This window comes from Pan troglodytes, chromosome 18 (assembly GCF_028858775.2).
Source record: "Pan troglodytes isolate AG18354 chromosome 18, NHGRI_mPanTro3-v2.0_pri, whole genome shotgun sequence".
NCBI classification, from domain to species: domain Eukaryota; kingdom Metazoa; phylum Chordata; class Mammalia; order Primates; family Hominidae; genus Pan; species Pan troglodytes.
Window position 1 is genome coordinate 87,011,905 of NC_072416.2, and position 13,768 is coordinate 87,025,672.

The 13,768-nt window shown below is 62.8% G+C and overlaps 1 protein-coding gene across 16 annotated transcripts in view; it reads right to left on the reverse strand.

Moving 5' to 3' along the window:
• Positions 1-13,768, reverse strand: part of GALNS (galactosamine (N-acetyl)-6-sulfatase) — a 43,957-nt gene that overhangs the window by 17,742 nt on the left and 12,447 nt on the right. For 8 of the 16 annotated variants that reach the window (XR_010152481.1, XR_010152477.1, XR_010152473.1 and 5 more), the window contains 8 exons: positions 13,047-13,170; positions 12,236-12,310; positions 11,415-11,517; positions 8,043-8,186; positions 6,631-6,697; positions 5,995-6,119; positions 5,480-5,619; positions 1,176-1,279 (listed from right to left, as the gene is read on the reverse strand). Coding sequence is in view for 5 of the 16 variants with exons in the window: in XM_024349994.2 (XP_024205762.1) it covers positions 1,176-1,279; positions 5,480-5,619; positions 5,995-6,119; positions 6,631-6,697; positions 8,043-8,186; positions 11,415-11,517; positions 12,236-12,310; positions 13,047-13,170 (882 nt within the window). In the remaining 11 variants the exon portion in view is untranslated. Of the gene's footprint in view, positions 1-1,175; positions 1,280-5,479; positions 5,620-5,994; positions 6,120-6,630; positions 6,698-8,042; positions 8,187-8,966; positions 9,894-11,414; positions 11,518-12,235; positions 12,311-13,046; positions 13,171-13,425; positions 13,641-13,768 lie in introns of those variants that run through there. The other 8 variants (XR_010152478.1, XM_054669592.2, XR_010152480.1 and 5 more) reach the window with 6 other exon arrangements.

A 13,768-nucleotide genomic window follows, 5' to 3' on the forward strand; every position in this document is an offset into this window, starting at 1 on the left:
CCTTCTAGAAGCTCATGGTGCCCATCAGCATGCTAAAGGCACTGACAAGTCCTGCAGGGAAGAAACCTGTTAAGCTCCATTTAACTCAGGACTGCTGCGCTGACTGGACCACGGATGTCTCCTCACCACAAGGTCATTACCAGCACCCACGTGACACACGGCAGTATACGTGGCTCCAGTCCCCACCGAGAGCCTTCCTGCCCGTCTGACCGAGCACAGCAAGCCCTACACACTGAGAGCCACCGAAAGGGACCTGGTTCCGAGAAGAGCGGTGAGGCCGAGCACGGGGTGCGTGGGGAGGAGAGCGGTGAGGCCGGGCACGGGGTGCGTGGGGAGGAGAGCGGTGAGGCCGGGCACGGGGAGCGTGGGGAGGAGAGCGGTGAGGCCGGGCACGGGGTGCGTGGGGAGGAGAGCGGTGAGGCCGGGCACGGGGTGCGTGGGGAGGAGAGCGGTGAGGCCGGGCACGGGGTGCGTGGGGAGGAGAGCGGTGAGGGTGAGCACGGGGTGCGTGGGGAGGACAGCGGTGAGGGTGAGCACGGGGTGCGTGGGGAGGACAGCGGTGAGGGTGAGCACGGGGAGCGTGGGGAGGACAGCGGTGAGGCCGAGCACGGGGAGCGTGGGGAGGAGAGCGGTGAGGCCGAGCACGGGGTGCGTGGGGAGGAGAGTGGTGAGGCCGAGCACGGGGTGCGTGGGGAGGAGAGTGGTGAGGATGAGCACGGGGTGCGTGGGGAGGAGAGCGGTGAGGCCGAGCACGGGGAGCGTGGGGAGGAGAGTGGTGAGGGTGAGCACGGGGTGCGTGGGGAAGAGAGGGGTAAGGGTGAGCACGGGGTGCGTGGGGAGGAGAGCGGTGAGGCCGAGCACGGGGTGCGTGGGGAGGAGAGCGGTGAGGCCGGGCGCGGGGTGTGTGGGGAGAAGAGCGGTGAGGGTGAGCACGGGGTACGTGGGGAGGAGAGTGGTGAGGCTGAGCACGGGGAGCGTGGGGAGGAGAGCGGTGAGGGTGAGCACGGGGTGCGTGGGGAGGAGAGTGGTGAGGGTGAGCACGGGGTGCGAGGGGAGGAGAGCGGTGACGCTGAGCACGGGGTGCGTGGGGGAGGTGGCCAGTGAGGGGCGCACACACCCTGGGATGGCTGCAGGCCTGGACCCGCTGCCCGGCAGACAGGTGGACGCTGACTCACCTGGCCTGCAGCGACGTGCCCCGGCCACCATGCGAGGGCAGGCTCCCTCATCCCTCCTTCAAACGTGGTCTGCTTCCCACACAGAAAGGGGCCGTTGCTGCCACCTGGGAGAGAGGGGCCCTTGTCAGGCCACTGGGACCAGATGTCCCCAGGCCCTCCCCCTCCCTCCCCACTGAGTCACTGAGACTGGTCATAGGGACAAAGGGCCCGGCCAAGGCACTCTGGCTGGAGTGCATGATCCGAGCCTCAGGGTGGCTCTCCAGGGGCTCATCTGAGATGCCGCGGCTGCAAAGTCTCCTGGAGAAAGTGGGGACATCATGCCCACTGAGGAAATGGAAACGCAACCATACGGTGTCAGCAAGACTCAGAGAGGTACACTCCCGCAGCAGAGGCCCTGGGTGCCACGTGCGCAGCTGCCGACTGGTGCTTCCCGAACGTGAATGTTCACAAGCCTCCCGGTGTTTGGGGTACTTAAAGTGCAGCCAACTTCTGGCCCCCCCATGGTTCTGACTCAGTCAGTCACGGTAGGGCGTAGGAATCTGTGTTTCTGACAAGCCCCCAAGACCGGATTTTGGTTTCTGAATTATCACTTGTGGGAAGTGGTCATGGGGCAAAGGCCAGCTCAGGTGACTACACCATCCCTGGCTCACTCCCAGACATGGAGGAAGGGGGTGGGGGGCCCACGTCAGGGACAAAAGCCACCCCTGCTGCTGTAGCCTGAGCCACTTGAGGCTCTCTCAGCTTCGGGTCCCCTGAATAAAAGGGAGAAAGGAAATGAAGGGGCCGGCTGCGGTGGCTCATACCTGTCATCCCAGTACCTTGGGAGGCTGAAGCAGGGGGACTGCTTGAACTCGGGAGTTCAAGACTAGCCTAGACTGGTTTCTACCAAAGAGAGACCACGGCTAAACCCCATCTCTACAAAAATACAAAAATTAGCTGGGTGTGGCGGCACGTCCTGTAGTCCCAGCTACTCAGGAGGCTGAGGTGGGAGGATTGCTGGAGCCCAGGAGGTCAAGGCTATAGTGAGCTGAGATCACACCACTGCACTCCAGTCTGGGTGACAGAGGGAGACCTCGTCTCAAAAAAAAAAAAAAAAAAAGAAAGAAAAAGAAAAAGTAAGCCAGGCGCGGTGGCTCACACCTGTAATCCCAGCACTCTGGGAGGCTGAGGCGGGTGAATCACAAGGTCAGGAGATGGAGACCATCCTGGCTAACACGGTGAAACCCCGTCTCTGCTAAAAATACAAAAAAATTAGCCGGGCGTGGTGGCGGGTGCCTGTAGTCCCAGCTACTCAGGAGGCTGAGGCAGGAGAATGGCGTGAACCCGGGAGGCGGAGCTTGCAGTGAGCCGAGATCGCGCCACTGCACTCCAGCCTGGGCGACAGAGCGAGACTCCATCTCAAAAAAAAAAAAAAAAAAAAGAGAGAAAGTATTTTTCCGGCAGTGAAAAAGTGAACCATCCAGGAGAGGCAAAGTCACCGCAGCTCCTTCCTGCGCTGCCATCCAACCCCCTGAGCGGCAGCGTGGGGAAGCCTTTGAACGGAACCTCGCAGGCAGCTCTGCTCAGAGCCCCTCACGGGCGAACACGCCAACACCCGGAACCCGGCCTGCCTCAGGGAGGGCCCTGGTCACAGCGGCAGAGCCACAGAACCTGTGAAGGGACAAAGGACACTGAGCTGGGGACACTGGCCACTTCTAGGGGACACTCAGGGCTCACAGGAGGCCATGCTGTGCTTCTTCCTTCTCCTTCCCTCCCTTCCTCCCTTCTTTCTTTCCTTCTCTCTCTCTCCCATCCCTTTTTTTTTTTTTTTTTTTGACATGGAGTCTCGCTCTGTCGCCCAGGCTGGAGTGCAGTGGTGCGATCTCGGCTCACTGCAAGCTCCGCCTCCCGGGTTCAAGTCATTCTCTTGACTTAGCCTGCCCAGCAGCTGGGAGTACAGGTGCCCGCCACCACGCCTGGCTAATTTTTTGTTTTTCAGTAGAGACGGGGTTTCACCGTGTTAGCCAGGATGGTCTCGACCTCCTGACCTCGTGATCCACCCGCCTCAGCCTCCCAAAGTGCTGGGATTACAGGTGTGAGCCACCACGCCCAGCCCCCTCCCCTGCTTTCTTTCTCTGGGATGTTCTGTTTCTAGTCTTGTGCTGGGTGCTGGGTGTGTGGGTTCTCATCTTGTTACAAATAGGTACATATGCCATTTGTTGGTATGAAACATGCCATTTGTTGGTATGAAACATTCCATCATTTAGAAATGAAGACTCAGGTCGCTGGGACCCTTGCCCCTGCTGGCTGGTGGTTGTGGGTGCTGGCGTCGAGGTGGGCCTCCCCGGGCTCCCCATGGGGAATGACGGCCAACGCCACCCTCCCCCCACCCAGCACCCTCCCTCCTGGGAGCTGCCTGTAGCCCTCCACACATGGGTCTGTTGGGGGCCTCGACTCGTGGGTCTGACTCCAGTGGGCGGGAGATGGAGCTGTCCGTGGGCGTGCACGAGAGCCAGGCCCACCCAGGGGAGCTATCTGGTGGGACGTGGCACGAGGGAGCCTATGCTTCTGTTTTGGCTTTCAGCTGTGCTGGTTTCTATCACTTGAAACTCTGAAGCCCCCTCTCCCCACAGCACATGGGGCTGTAGGCCCCCCCCCCCCCCCGCGTGGTCTGGGAAGAGGCTGCAGGCCCCCCCCCCCCGCGTGGTCTGGGAAGAGTCTGCAGGCCCCCCCCACGTGGTCTGGGAAGAGGCTGCAGGCCCCCCCCCACGTGGTCTGGGAAGAGGCTGTAGGGCCCCCCCACCGCGTGCTCTGGGAAGAGGCTGCAGGGCCCCCCCCCCGTGTGGTCTGGGAAGAGGCTGCAGGCCCCCCCAGCGTGGTCTGGGAAGAGGCTGCAGGCCCCCCCCACGTGGTCTGGGAAGAGGCTGTAGGGCCCCCCCCCCCGCGTGGTCTGGGAAGAGGCTGCAGGGCCCCCCCCGCGTGGTCTGGGAAGAGGCTGCAGGCCCCCCCCGCGTGGTCTGGGAAGAGGCTGCAGGCCCCCCCAACGTGGTCTGGGAAGAGGCTGTAGGGCCCCCCCCCGCGTGGTCTGGGAAGAGGCTGCAGGGCCCCCCGGCGTGGTCTGGGAAGAGGCTGCAGGGCCCCCCGCCGCGTGGTCTGGGAAGATGCTGCAGGGCCCCCCGCCGCGTGGTCTGGGAAGAGGCTGTAGGGCCCCCGCCGCGTGGTCTGGGAAGAGGCTGCAGGCCCCCCACCGCCGCGTGGTCTGGGAAGAGGCTGCAGGCCCCCCCCACGTGGTCTGGGAAGAGGCTGTAGGGCCCCCCCCCGCATGGTCTGGGAAGAGGCTTTAGGCCCCCCCCCACGTGGTCTGGGAAGAGGCTACGGGGCACCCCCGCATGGTCTGCTCTGGGAAGAGGCTGCAGGACCCCCCCCGCGTGGTCTGGGAAGAGGCTGCAGGGCACCCCCCAACCTGGCGTGGTCTGGGAAGAGGCTGCAGGGCACCCCCTCGTGGTCTGCTCTGGGAAGAGGCTGCAGGGCCCCCCCGCGTGGTCTGGGAAGAGGCTGCAGGGCACCCCCCACCTGGCGTGGTCTGGGAAGAGGCTGCAGGGCCCCCCCGCGTGGTCTGGGAAGAGGCTGCAGGGCACCCCCCCAACCTGGCGTGCTCTGGGAAGAGGCTGCAGGGCACCCCCGCGTGGTCTGGGAAGAGGCTGCAGGGCACCGCCCCACCTGGCGTGGTCTGGGAAGAGGCTGCAGGGCCCCCCCGCGTGGTCTGGGAAGAGGCAGGTTCAGGTTTGTTGGCGCTGGGGATGGGTCAGGCATTCATCAGTGCCGAGCGGGGGAAAGGCTGAAGCTCCATCCCAGGAACCACTTGACAGGGCTGTGGTGGGGGCAGGAGTCCATCTTCATGGAGGCGGCCCGGCCCCTGGGTGACCAGGTCCAGGCCACACTCACAGGGCTGCTCAGGGTCTTGGGTGCTGGCCCCCACCGCAGCAGGGACGCCCTGCTCCACCGGCCATGCTGTTTCCATGCAGCCTCCAAAGCCTCCGGCCTCCGGGGTCACCCTTCGGGAGGCGTCAGCCTCTTCCAAGACAAACCCTCTCCCCTGTGTCACCTCCTCCCCACCCCCAAGTTCAAGGTCACTCCTGCTTCCAGGTTAGTCCTGGGCCAGAAGGGCCTTGCTCGAGGCTCGGTGACATCTGCTCCTCCTACTGGACCCAGAGGGACCCTTCATGCTCTGCCCACCACAGACCCCGTGGGCACAGCCGGTCCAGGCACTCTTCGCTGACACGCTGGCTGTGGGGAAACCGTGAGAAGTGACGGCGAGCACTCACCTTGTTCGGGGGCGGAAATGAGGGCAGCGCCGTTGTCCGACGTGAAGAAGACGAAGGTGTTGTCCGCGACGTGCAGGTCTTGGAGGAGCTCCAGCATCTTCCCAATGCTGTCATCAATCTCCCGGACGGCGTCTCCATACCTGCAGGATGGTGACAAAAGGCATCTCCATACCTGGAGGATGGTGACAAATGGTTCAGCCAGCCAACGGCATACTGTGATTCATGGAGTACATTAAATCATAACTTCACAGACCACAGTGAAACTGGCCGGCCTCTTCCCAGAAGAGGAATGGCCTCAGTTCAAGTTCATGTGGCTTATGAAGGACAGAGCCAGCACCCCCACCGCAGCCCTCCTCTGCTGATCCCAGGCCAGCGGACGGCTTCAAAGGGGTGGGGTTGCTCTGGCCTTTCCATAATTGGCCTAAATGCCACGGTACTGAGTGTCCCATCTCTGGAGTCATCAAGCACAGCTGGGGCCTCCAGCGCGGTCTATGCTCCATGGAGCCAGGACTCACCGCCCTCGCTGACTGGTGCCCAAGAAGGGTTTGGAGGCATAGACGGGTGCGTGCGTGGCGTCGACAGCCCAGTAGAGGAAAAAGGGGTGGTGCCGTGCCTGTCTCTTAATGAAGTCCAGGGCTTCCTATGGAGAGAGCCACACCATCGTTCTCCAGCCTCAGGCCGACCTCCTCATGCCTCCCATGGTCCCCGTCCCCACACGTCCCACGGGGCGAGGCTGGTGCGGTCCCCGTCCCCACGCGTCCCACGGGGCGAGGCTGGTGCGGTCCCCGTCCCCACGTGTCCCACGGGGCGAGGCTGGTGCGGTCCCCGTCCCCACGCGTCCCACGGGGCAAGGTTGGTGCGGTCCCCGTCCCCACGCGTCCCACGGGGCGAGGTTGATGAGGTCTCCGAACCCACACCTCCCACGGGGTGAGGTTGGTGCGGTCCCCGTCCCCACACGTCCCACGGGGCGAGGTTGGTGCGGTCTCCGAACCCACGCCTCCCACGGGGTGAGGTTGGTGCGGTCCCCGTCCCCACGCGTCCCACGGGGCGAGGCTGGTGCGGTCCCCGTCCCCACACGTCCCACAGGGTGAGGTTGATGCGTTCCTGTCCCCACGCCTCCCACAGGATGAGGTTGGTGCGGTCCCCATCACCTGCAGGTAGATCTGGGTGAGGTTGGCTTCCCCCGTCTTCAGATTAATAGGAAATTCTTCATAATATCTGAAAAGAACACAGATCCAGACAGACTTCAGAATTTAGGCCAAGAAAGTCCCGTTCTCCCTGACTTCACCTGCAAAGCCATGGGCGTCATTTAAGAGAAGGCTGGGGCTGAGCGTCATGGCTCACGCCTGTAATCCCAGCATTTTGGGAGGCTGAGGAAGGTGGATCATGAGGTCAGGAATTTGAGACCAGCCTGGGCAACATGGTGAAACTCTGTCTCTACTAAAAATACAAAAATTAGCTGGGTGTGGTGGCGCACGCCTGTAATCCCAGCTACTTGGGAGGCTGAGGCAGGAGAATTGCTTGAACCCGGGAGGCGAAGGTCGCAGTGAGCCGAGATCGCGCCACTGCACTCCAGCCTGGGTGACAGAGCAAGATCCTGTCTCAAGAAAAAAAAAAAAAGGAAGCCTGGAAATGAAACGTCCACTCAGGGAACAACCAAGCTGGACGCATCCCTCGCTCCCCCAGGGCACAGTCTTGCATCTGATGACCTGGCTGAGGCCGGTGCTGCAATAACCTGCCACATGGGAAGACGGGGGAATGGGGCCGAGGGCACGACACCAAGGTGAAGGCAGTGAGGCGGCTGTGGTCACTCGGCTGGGGCTGGGGAGCCGCCGCTCAGGCCATGGGGCTCGTTCTGAAGCAGCTGCAGTGCTGGCCGTCCCAGCCTGTGACTACTGCCAACCACAGAACTGCACACTTCAAATGGGGGCTGCGCAGTGTGACTCCCACACCTCCACGGGGCTCTATCTAGAAAGAGGCAGCAAGCTGGTGCCGCTTCTGGTCACCGTCACGTAACGAATGAGCACTTCTGCCAAGAAGAGTCAAGTTAAGGAAAATAAAATTCACAAAAGATGAGGGTCCCGGACCCAGCGCTGCCGTGTCAAGAGGCGCTGCCCCCACGCCCGGGCACCAGGACGGCTCCGTCTGGACAGCGGCTTTTGCTCCTGGTGTGGCTCCCGGTGGGGGTTTCATCCCACCTCCTGTCCTGCCCATGTCCCTCGACGTCTGGAGCACAGCCGGCCTCCCCACCCGTAGACCACATGGGCAGTACCCTGACAGCTAGGGCAGACCGTGCGGGCTCGCTCTGCTGGGGGCCTTCCTCTCTCAGGACAGCTAAAGGGATCTACGACCCTGAAAAGGTGGGAAACCCCAGGTGGGAGTCTCATAGGCTCTGGGGCAAAACTTGGCGGGACAGAAGCCACCAAACCAAAGCCCTCGGTGCCCAGAGACAGCCCAGCCCTCGTGAGTGGTGACTTGAGCCCACCAGTGCTAGAGGCGGGGGGCAGGCACGCCGGGCACAGCAGTTCAGGACGTGGGAGGGGAAGGGGTGGTGCTCCATTACCTGCCAACCATCTCCCAGTCCCTGTACACAGGGATGTTGGGCCTGGCCTTGTTGTCATAAGGTCCAAAGTGGCAGTTGGGGGATCCAAACCACTCATCAAATCCGTGCTTCAGGGGGTGGAACTGGGGCCTGTGACCCAGATGCCTGGAAACAGGAACCCAGGACACTTCAGGGACCCCGCGTGGGGACACTCGGAAGTTCTGAGCAGCAACAGATCTGCCACCTTCACAAAATTCTTGGTAAGACGAGCACCCTCCAGCACTGAGTATGGGCTATGCCTGGGCACGGCAGGGACAAAAGACCAAGGCCTCACCCGAGGAGGGTGCTGGCACTGCCCGCCTACCCTGCAGAGCGTCTGGGCACAACCGAGGGCGGCGGGCATGGCGGCGGCCGGGGTTCCCGCACCGTGAAGGGCGGTGCATCGTGAGGAGCCTCCCAGCCGCCTGGAACCCGCCTGACATGCCCCTCGTGGCCCCGGCTCCTTCCTTCCACTTTTTCTGAACTCCCAGGAGAGTTTCGCGGGTCGTGCCTCGAACCCAAGTGTGTCTCCTCTGGGTTTTCCAGGGCAGAAAATATTTCCTGCCAGGTAATTACTGGGTCTCTCCACACCGAGGCACTCAGAGTCTCATCTCCCAGTTCAGGGCAATGGCCCCAGGATGACGACTGGGCGGGGCGTTGTGTGCCGTGCGGGAGCCCCGGGGCCTGCCAGCTGTACCCACATCCCCAGGGTCCTGGCAGAGGCAGGGATTAGAGTGACGACAAGAGAATGTGGCAGTGTGGCCACACTGGTGACCTCCACCAACCGCTCTCCTGGGACCGGGGTTCACCTGCTGGGAATGGCCATCGCCAGGCATCACACCCCAGGCCTGTGGGAACCCCTCCAGACCCCGTCCCGCACTCCCCTTCTGACAATCCCCCACAGACCTTGTGCTCCCACCCTCTGGTGGCACCTAATCTCTTGTCCTCCGGCCCACAGCAGCCCTGCAGGCCACACCTCTGTGCCCACTCGCCCCGGCTCCCAGGCCAGCTGTCCAGGTTTCCTTGCGCGGCCTGTCCTGTCCTGGAACGAATCCAGCTTGCGGCTGCTCTTCAGAACGGGCTGCAGGAGAGGTGGTATGAGATGGCTTCTAGGCACGGCCGTGGGCGGGTCTCACGTCAGTCACGTGTCGTCTGAGGAAAGTTCTTCTGCAGCTACGGCTTTGAAAGCAGCAACCCCGAGGCAGATTTCCCCAAGACAGATTTCACCAAAGCAGATTTCTGCTGCCTCCCTGGACATGGCCTCTGCACCCTGGACCTCCCGAGCTGCCTCTCCCCATCTCCTCTCTCAGGTAAGCACGCCTGGACCTCTCTGTGACCTCAGAGCTCCCTTGGCTGCCAACTCCGGGCTGTTTCCTTTGGGTCTTCAGCACTTGGGCCCATTGCTAGAGCACCCCGACATCCCTGAACACCCCAGGCAGGTCACCACCCAGCCACAGGGGACACTCGTGCGCCCACGTCCGCAGGTCACCGCCCGGCCACAGGGGACACTCGTGCGCCCATGTCTGCTGGTCACCGCCCGGCCACAGGGGACACTCGTGCGCCCATGTCTGCTGGTCACCGCCCGGCCACAGGGGACACTCGTGCGCCCATGTCCGCTGGTCACCGCCCGCCCACAGGGGACACTCGTGCATCCACGTCCGCAGGTCACCGCCCGGCCACGGGGGACACTCGTGCGTCCACGTCTGCAGCGCAAAGGCCTTGCTCAGGGGAAGCATACAGGCAGGACGCTACACAAATTAAGCTGTCAGCTCAACGTCCTTGTCCGAAAGCAGCAGTGGGGCCGGGCACTCACCAGCAGGTGACCTGGAGCAGGGAGTGTCCGCGGCCCTCTGGGACTCAAGTCCCTGCCCTGCACACCTGTGTGGCTTCAGGCAGATCAAGCAGCCTCTTTTTGAGTCCAGGTGAGGGGCCTCAGGGAAGTCTGAGTCATGGCTGACAACACCCCTACTGCCCTGAGAGGGGACCCTGCTGGGATAGGGACCCCCCCACCTGACTGAGCAGCCGCTGTAGGACCCAGCCCAGGCCATCCAGCCACTGCACCATGTGCGGGAGGAGCCTGGGGCTCTGAGGTCTGCCTGGCTCCTGCTCCCACTCCTTGGGGTCCCCTCTCTCCCGTCGACGGCTGTTCAGGAGCCTCGAGGCCTCTATGGAGACCCACTCCCTGTCTAGCTCTGGCCACTGGCACCAATGATCATGCATAGGAGGCCACTGGGCCCAAGACAGAGCTGCCAGGCCAGGCGGAGAGCTCTGGTCACTGTGGGGCTTGTCACTTGGGGAGGCCACCGGCTCTTCCTCCTGTTGGCACAGCGCTCACACGCTCCAGTGGCCCTAGGGGGCTGACTTCCGCCATGGCCCCTGGCACTGGCTCAGGGACTATGCAGGCTGCGTGGGGCCCAACCTCCCTGTGTGAGGACTCTGCAGCTGCTGTGCCCATCAGCTCTGCCCTGTGCTTTCTGAGAGCTCAGCTCGGCAGGCTGCTTCCTCTCGTCTGAAGAATGATGAAGTGCTCCCTAGGCAGCCTCTGGGTCCTCCTCATCCAGTGATCAAGCTCAGCAAATTCCTGGCTGCCATGACCATCTACATCCAAGGAGCATCCATCCGAAGGGGACCGGCAGGAGCCACAGGCAGCCGACCTGGGATGACAGAGGCTGGGAAAGCAGCAAGGGCTTCCTGGAGGAGGAGGCATGCGGACCTGACAGGCGGGGAACGCTCCAACAGGTGGAGAGAAATTCGGGACAGGTGACTCCTACCGAACCCTCTAGGCTCACTCAGGCGTCCCAGGGAGTAAAAGAAATGAAACATCCCGTGCGCCTGAAACCGCAGCCTGGGGGCTGTGTAGCACCCAAGCTCTCATTAGCTCAGGATTTCATCAACTGCCAGGCTGTTCCTCTCTTTCCTGGTGGCTTCTTTGTGGTTTAGACCAGAGCTTTCACCATCCAACAGGCCCCTAGGGTGGACAGGCAGCTCCTCCGCCATGGCTCCTGTGTGTAATGACGTGGCCCCTCCAAGGACGACGTGGCAGGAGGCAGCCGGGGGGCAGTGGTGGTGGGTGCTAGGGGCTGTGACTCGAGGGACGACGGTGACAGGCCTGCGGAGTCTGATGCCGCAGGATACTCGCGGCCGTGGGCCCAGCCTGGTGACCTGAGATCCTGCTGGCAAGGTCATGCTGGCCTGCACAGGGACGCTGGAGACACCTGAACATACCCACAATCAGCTTCCGTTTCCCACCCAAGACACCCTCCTCATTTGGAAACTTGTGGCCATGTCCCTTGGAACCAAGACCAGGAAGTGGGTGGAGCAGGACGCCTGGGCAGGCGTGGCCGGGAGACTCACCACTTGCCGACGATCTTGCTGACGTAGCCGGCCTTCTTCAGAAGCTCCGGCAGGAGCTGCTCCGAGTCTGGGATGCCGCCCACGATCTCCTGCGGTGTGTAGGCTGGAAGAGCAGCGCTGGGTGAGCCCCGAGGAGACCCCGAGAAGCTGCCACCAACCCCATCCTAACAGGACACTGGCCCCTCCGGGTCAAAGGCTGTGCCTGGGGGCTGCGCGTCCACAGGGCATGGCACTTCCCAGGATTTTCCCAGGCACCCCTCAGAGCCAGTGCCATCAGCAGAGGGTGGGGACGGGGCAGACTCCATGCCCCCCAGCGCCTTCCTTGGGTCTCCTGCCCACCCTCAGGCTCCACCCTGCCTCTCAGGCCAGCCTCCCACCTGCCTGGTCTCCAGGGGTCTCTGGAATATGCCACGTGATGCTGCACTGCCCCACCCCTGCCTCCCCCGTCCTTCCCTTTCCTCAAATGCCACTGGAAATCCCACTTCCCCTGTATGATGCCCCTGGGGAGCCCACCCAAACCCCTCGAGCACAGCGATTCCAGAACATTCCAGAACTGCCGCTGATGCCACAGCCCCGGCCTCCCTGTGGGTGTGCGGCTCACCCACCTGGGGAGTGGGAGCTTCTGGGGTGGGGGTGCCGGCTCAGCTCCTTAGGCCAGACTGGGCACCCTCCGCTCAGTCCCCACTGGGCCAGGGCAGGGAAGGAAGCCAGCTAGGGGAGCCTGCATTTCCACCTAAGTCCCAGAGACCCGGGCACCACCCGTAGCCCACCTGCCCAACCATGCACCCCGAGGGTGTCCCTGGAGGCGGCGGGCAGCCTACCGTTTCTGGCGTGGGCGTTGGTGGTGTAGAAGCCATTGCGGATGGGTAGCCGTCCTGTGAGCAGTGCCGCCCTCGCTATGTGGAGGTGACAGAAACAGAAACTGGATGAGAAGGGTGTGGCTCAGACCCCGGGCGTCAACAAGAGCCCCACCGAGTAGACAGACGCGTGACAGACGAAGCACGCGCAGGTTTACAAGGGGCTGCCACGCCTGTCAATCCCCGTTAGCGTCTCCACCACCTGGGTGGAGCACGGCACCCACTGCACTGAAAGACGCGTGGCCCTTGGGCCCTGCAGCTCAGCGTTGTCCCCAAGACCCCGCCTCCTTTCGCAGGCTCCTGGGACACCCACTGGGCGTGCAGCTCCACACGTCCCCATCCTCGAGCACCAGCCCCGTGCCCTGCCTTCCCCTCTTCCTCACGATCAACACCACATGTTTCTGCCTCCAGCAGGAGAGACTCTCCCAAGGGAGGGAGGGAGTGGGACTCCTGCTTCCCAGGTACCCTGAGACGGAGCCACACTGCAGCACCTCTCCCCAGGCGGCCACAGCACTCGACTCTGGGAAACAGAGAACAGCAGCCACCAACAATACCGCAACTTCGACCCTGAAAATCCAGCAGGTGCCACACCTCACATGGCACGGAGCCGGGCTGGGACTTGATGAGAAAGGCCTGAGCCCACCTGCCACCCTCCCTGCAGTAGTAGGAATAGACAAGGTTGATGCAGCCGCCCAGAGTCAGGGCTGGAAGGACCCGGGAGGCCTCGGCCTGCTGGGCTCACCCCTTCCTGGGGGCGAGGGCCCCGCTGACTTACATGGCGAGCACAGAGGGTTGGCAGAATAGAAGTTTGGGAAAAGCATCCCTTCTGCAGCCATCCGGTCCAAATTCGGGGTCTCTCTGGAGGGCTCTCCATACACCCCGAGGTCGCCCCATCCCATCTGCAGGGAAGAGCATGGGGAGGAGGAATGAGCGCCTTCTGCAGGTGCTTCTGGCCTGGGGAGCTGCCCATGGTGCCAAGAGCGTGTCGGGGACCGTGGGAGTCAGTGCCACCCTGTGCCCCAGCCAGCGGCAGAGCTCGGCCAAACCCCAGCATCGCCTGCGTGCATGCACGACGGGGCCGCTCCACGGTCAGCCCAAACCCCAGCATCGCCTGCGTGCGTGCACGATGGGGCCGCTCCACGGTCAGCCCAAACCCCACCAATGCCTGCGTGCATGCACGATGGGGCCGCTCCACAGTCAGCCCACGCTGGCTTTCGCCTCCACTTCTGCTTGGTCTTCATGTGGGGAATGTATCCGTCTGCCTCCTCCCAGCCTGACACCAGCATCTGCATGCTCGCAGGAGCTGGCCTCTAAACACGTGCATCTATTTTCAACATAAATACACAGGCCCTCGTATGTCTGTACAAATCTAGATTTCAGAGTCAACTGGTAACTGTCCCCCAGAAGCCCAGTTATCGTGTGACCCTGCAGTTCCACGCTGCAACTCCACTCCTAGCTGTACACCCAAGAGACTGAAACTTATGTCCACACGCAGGC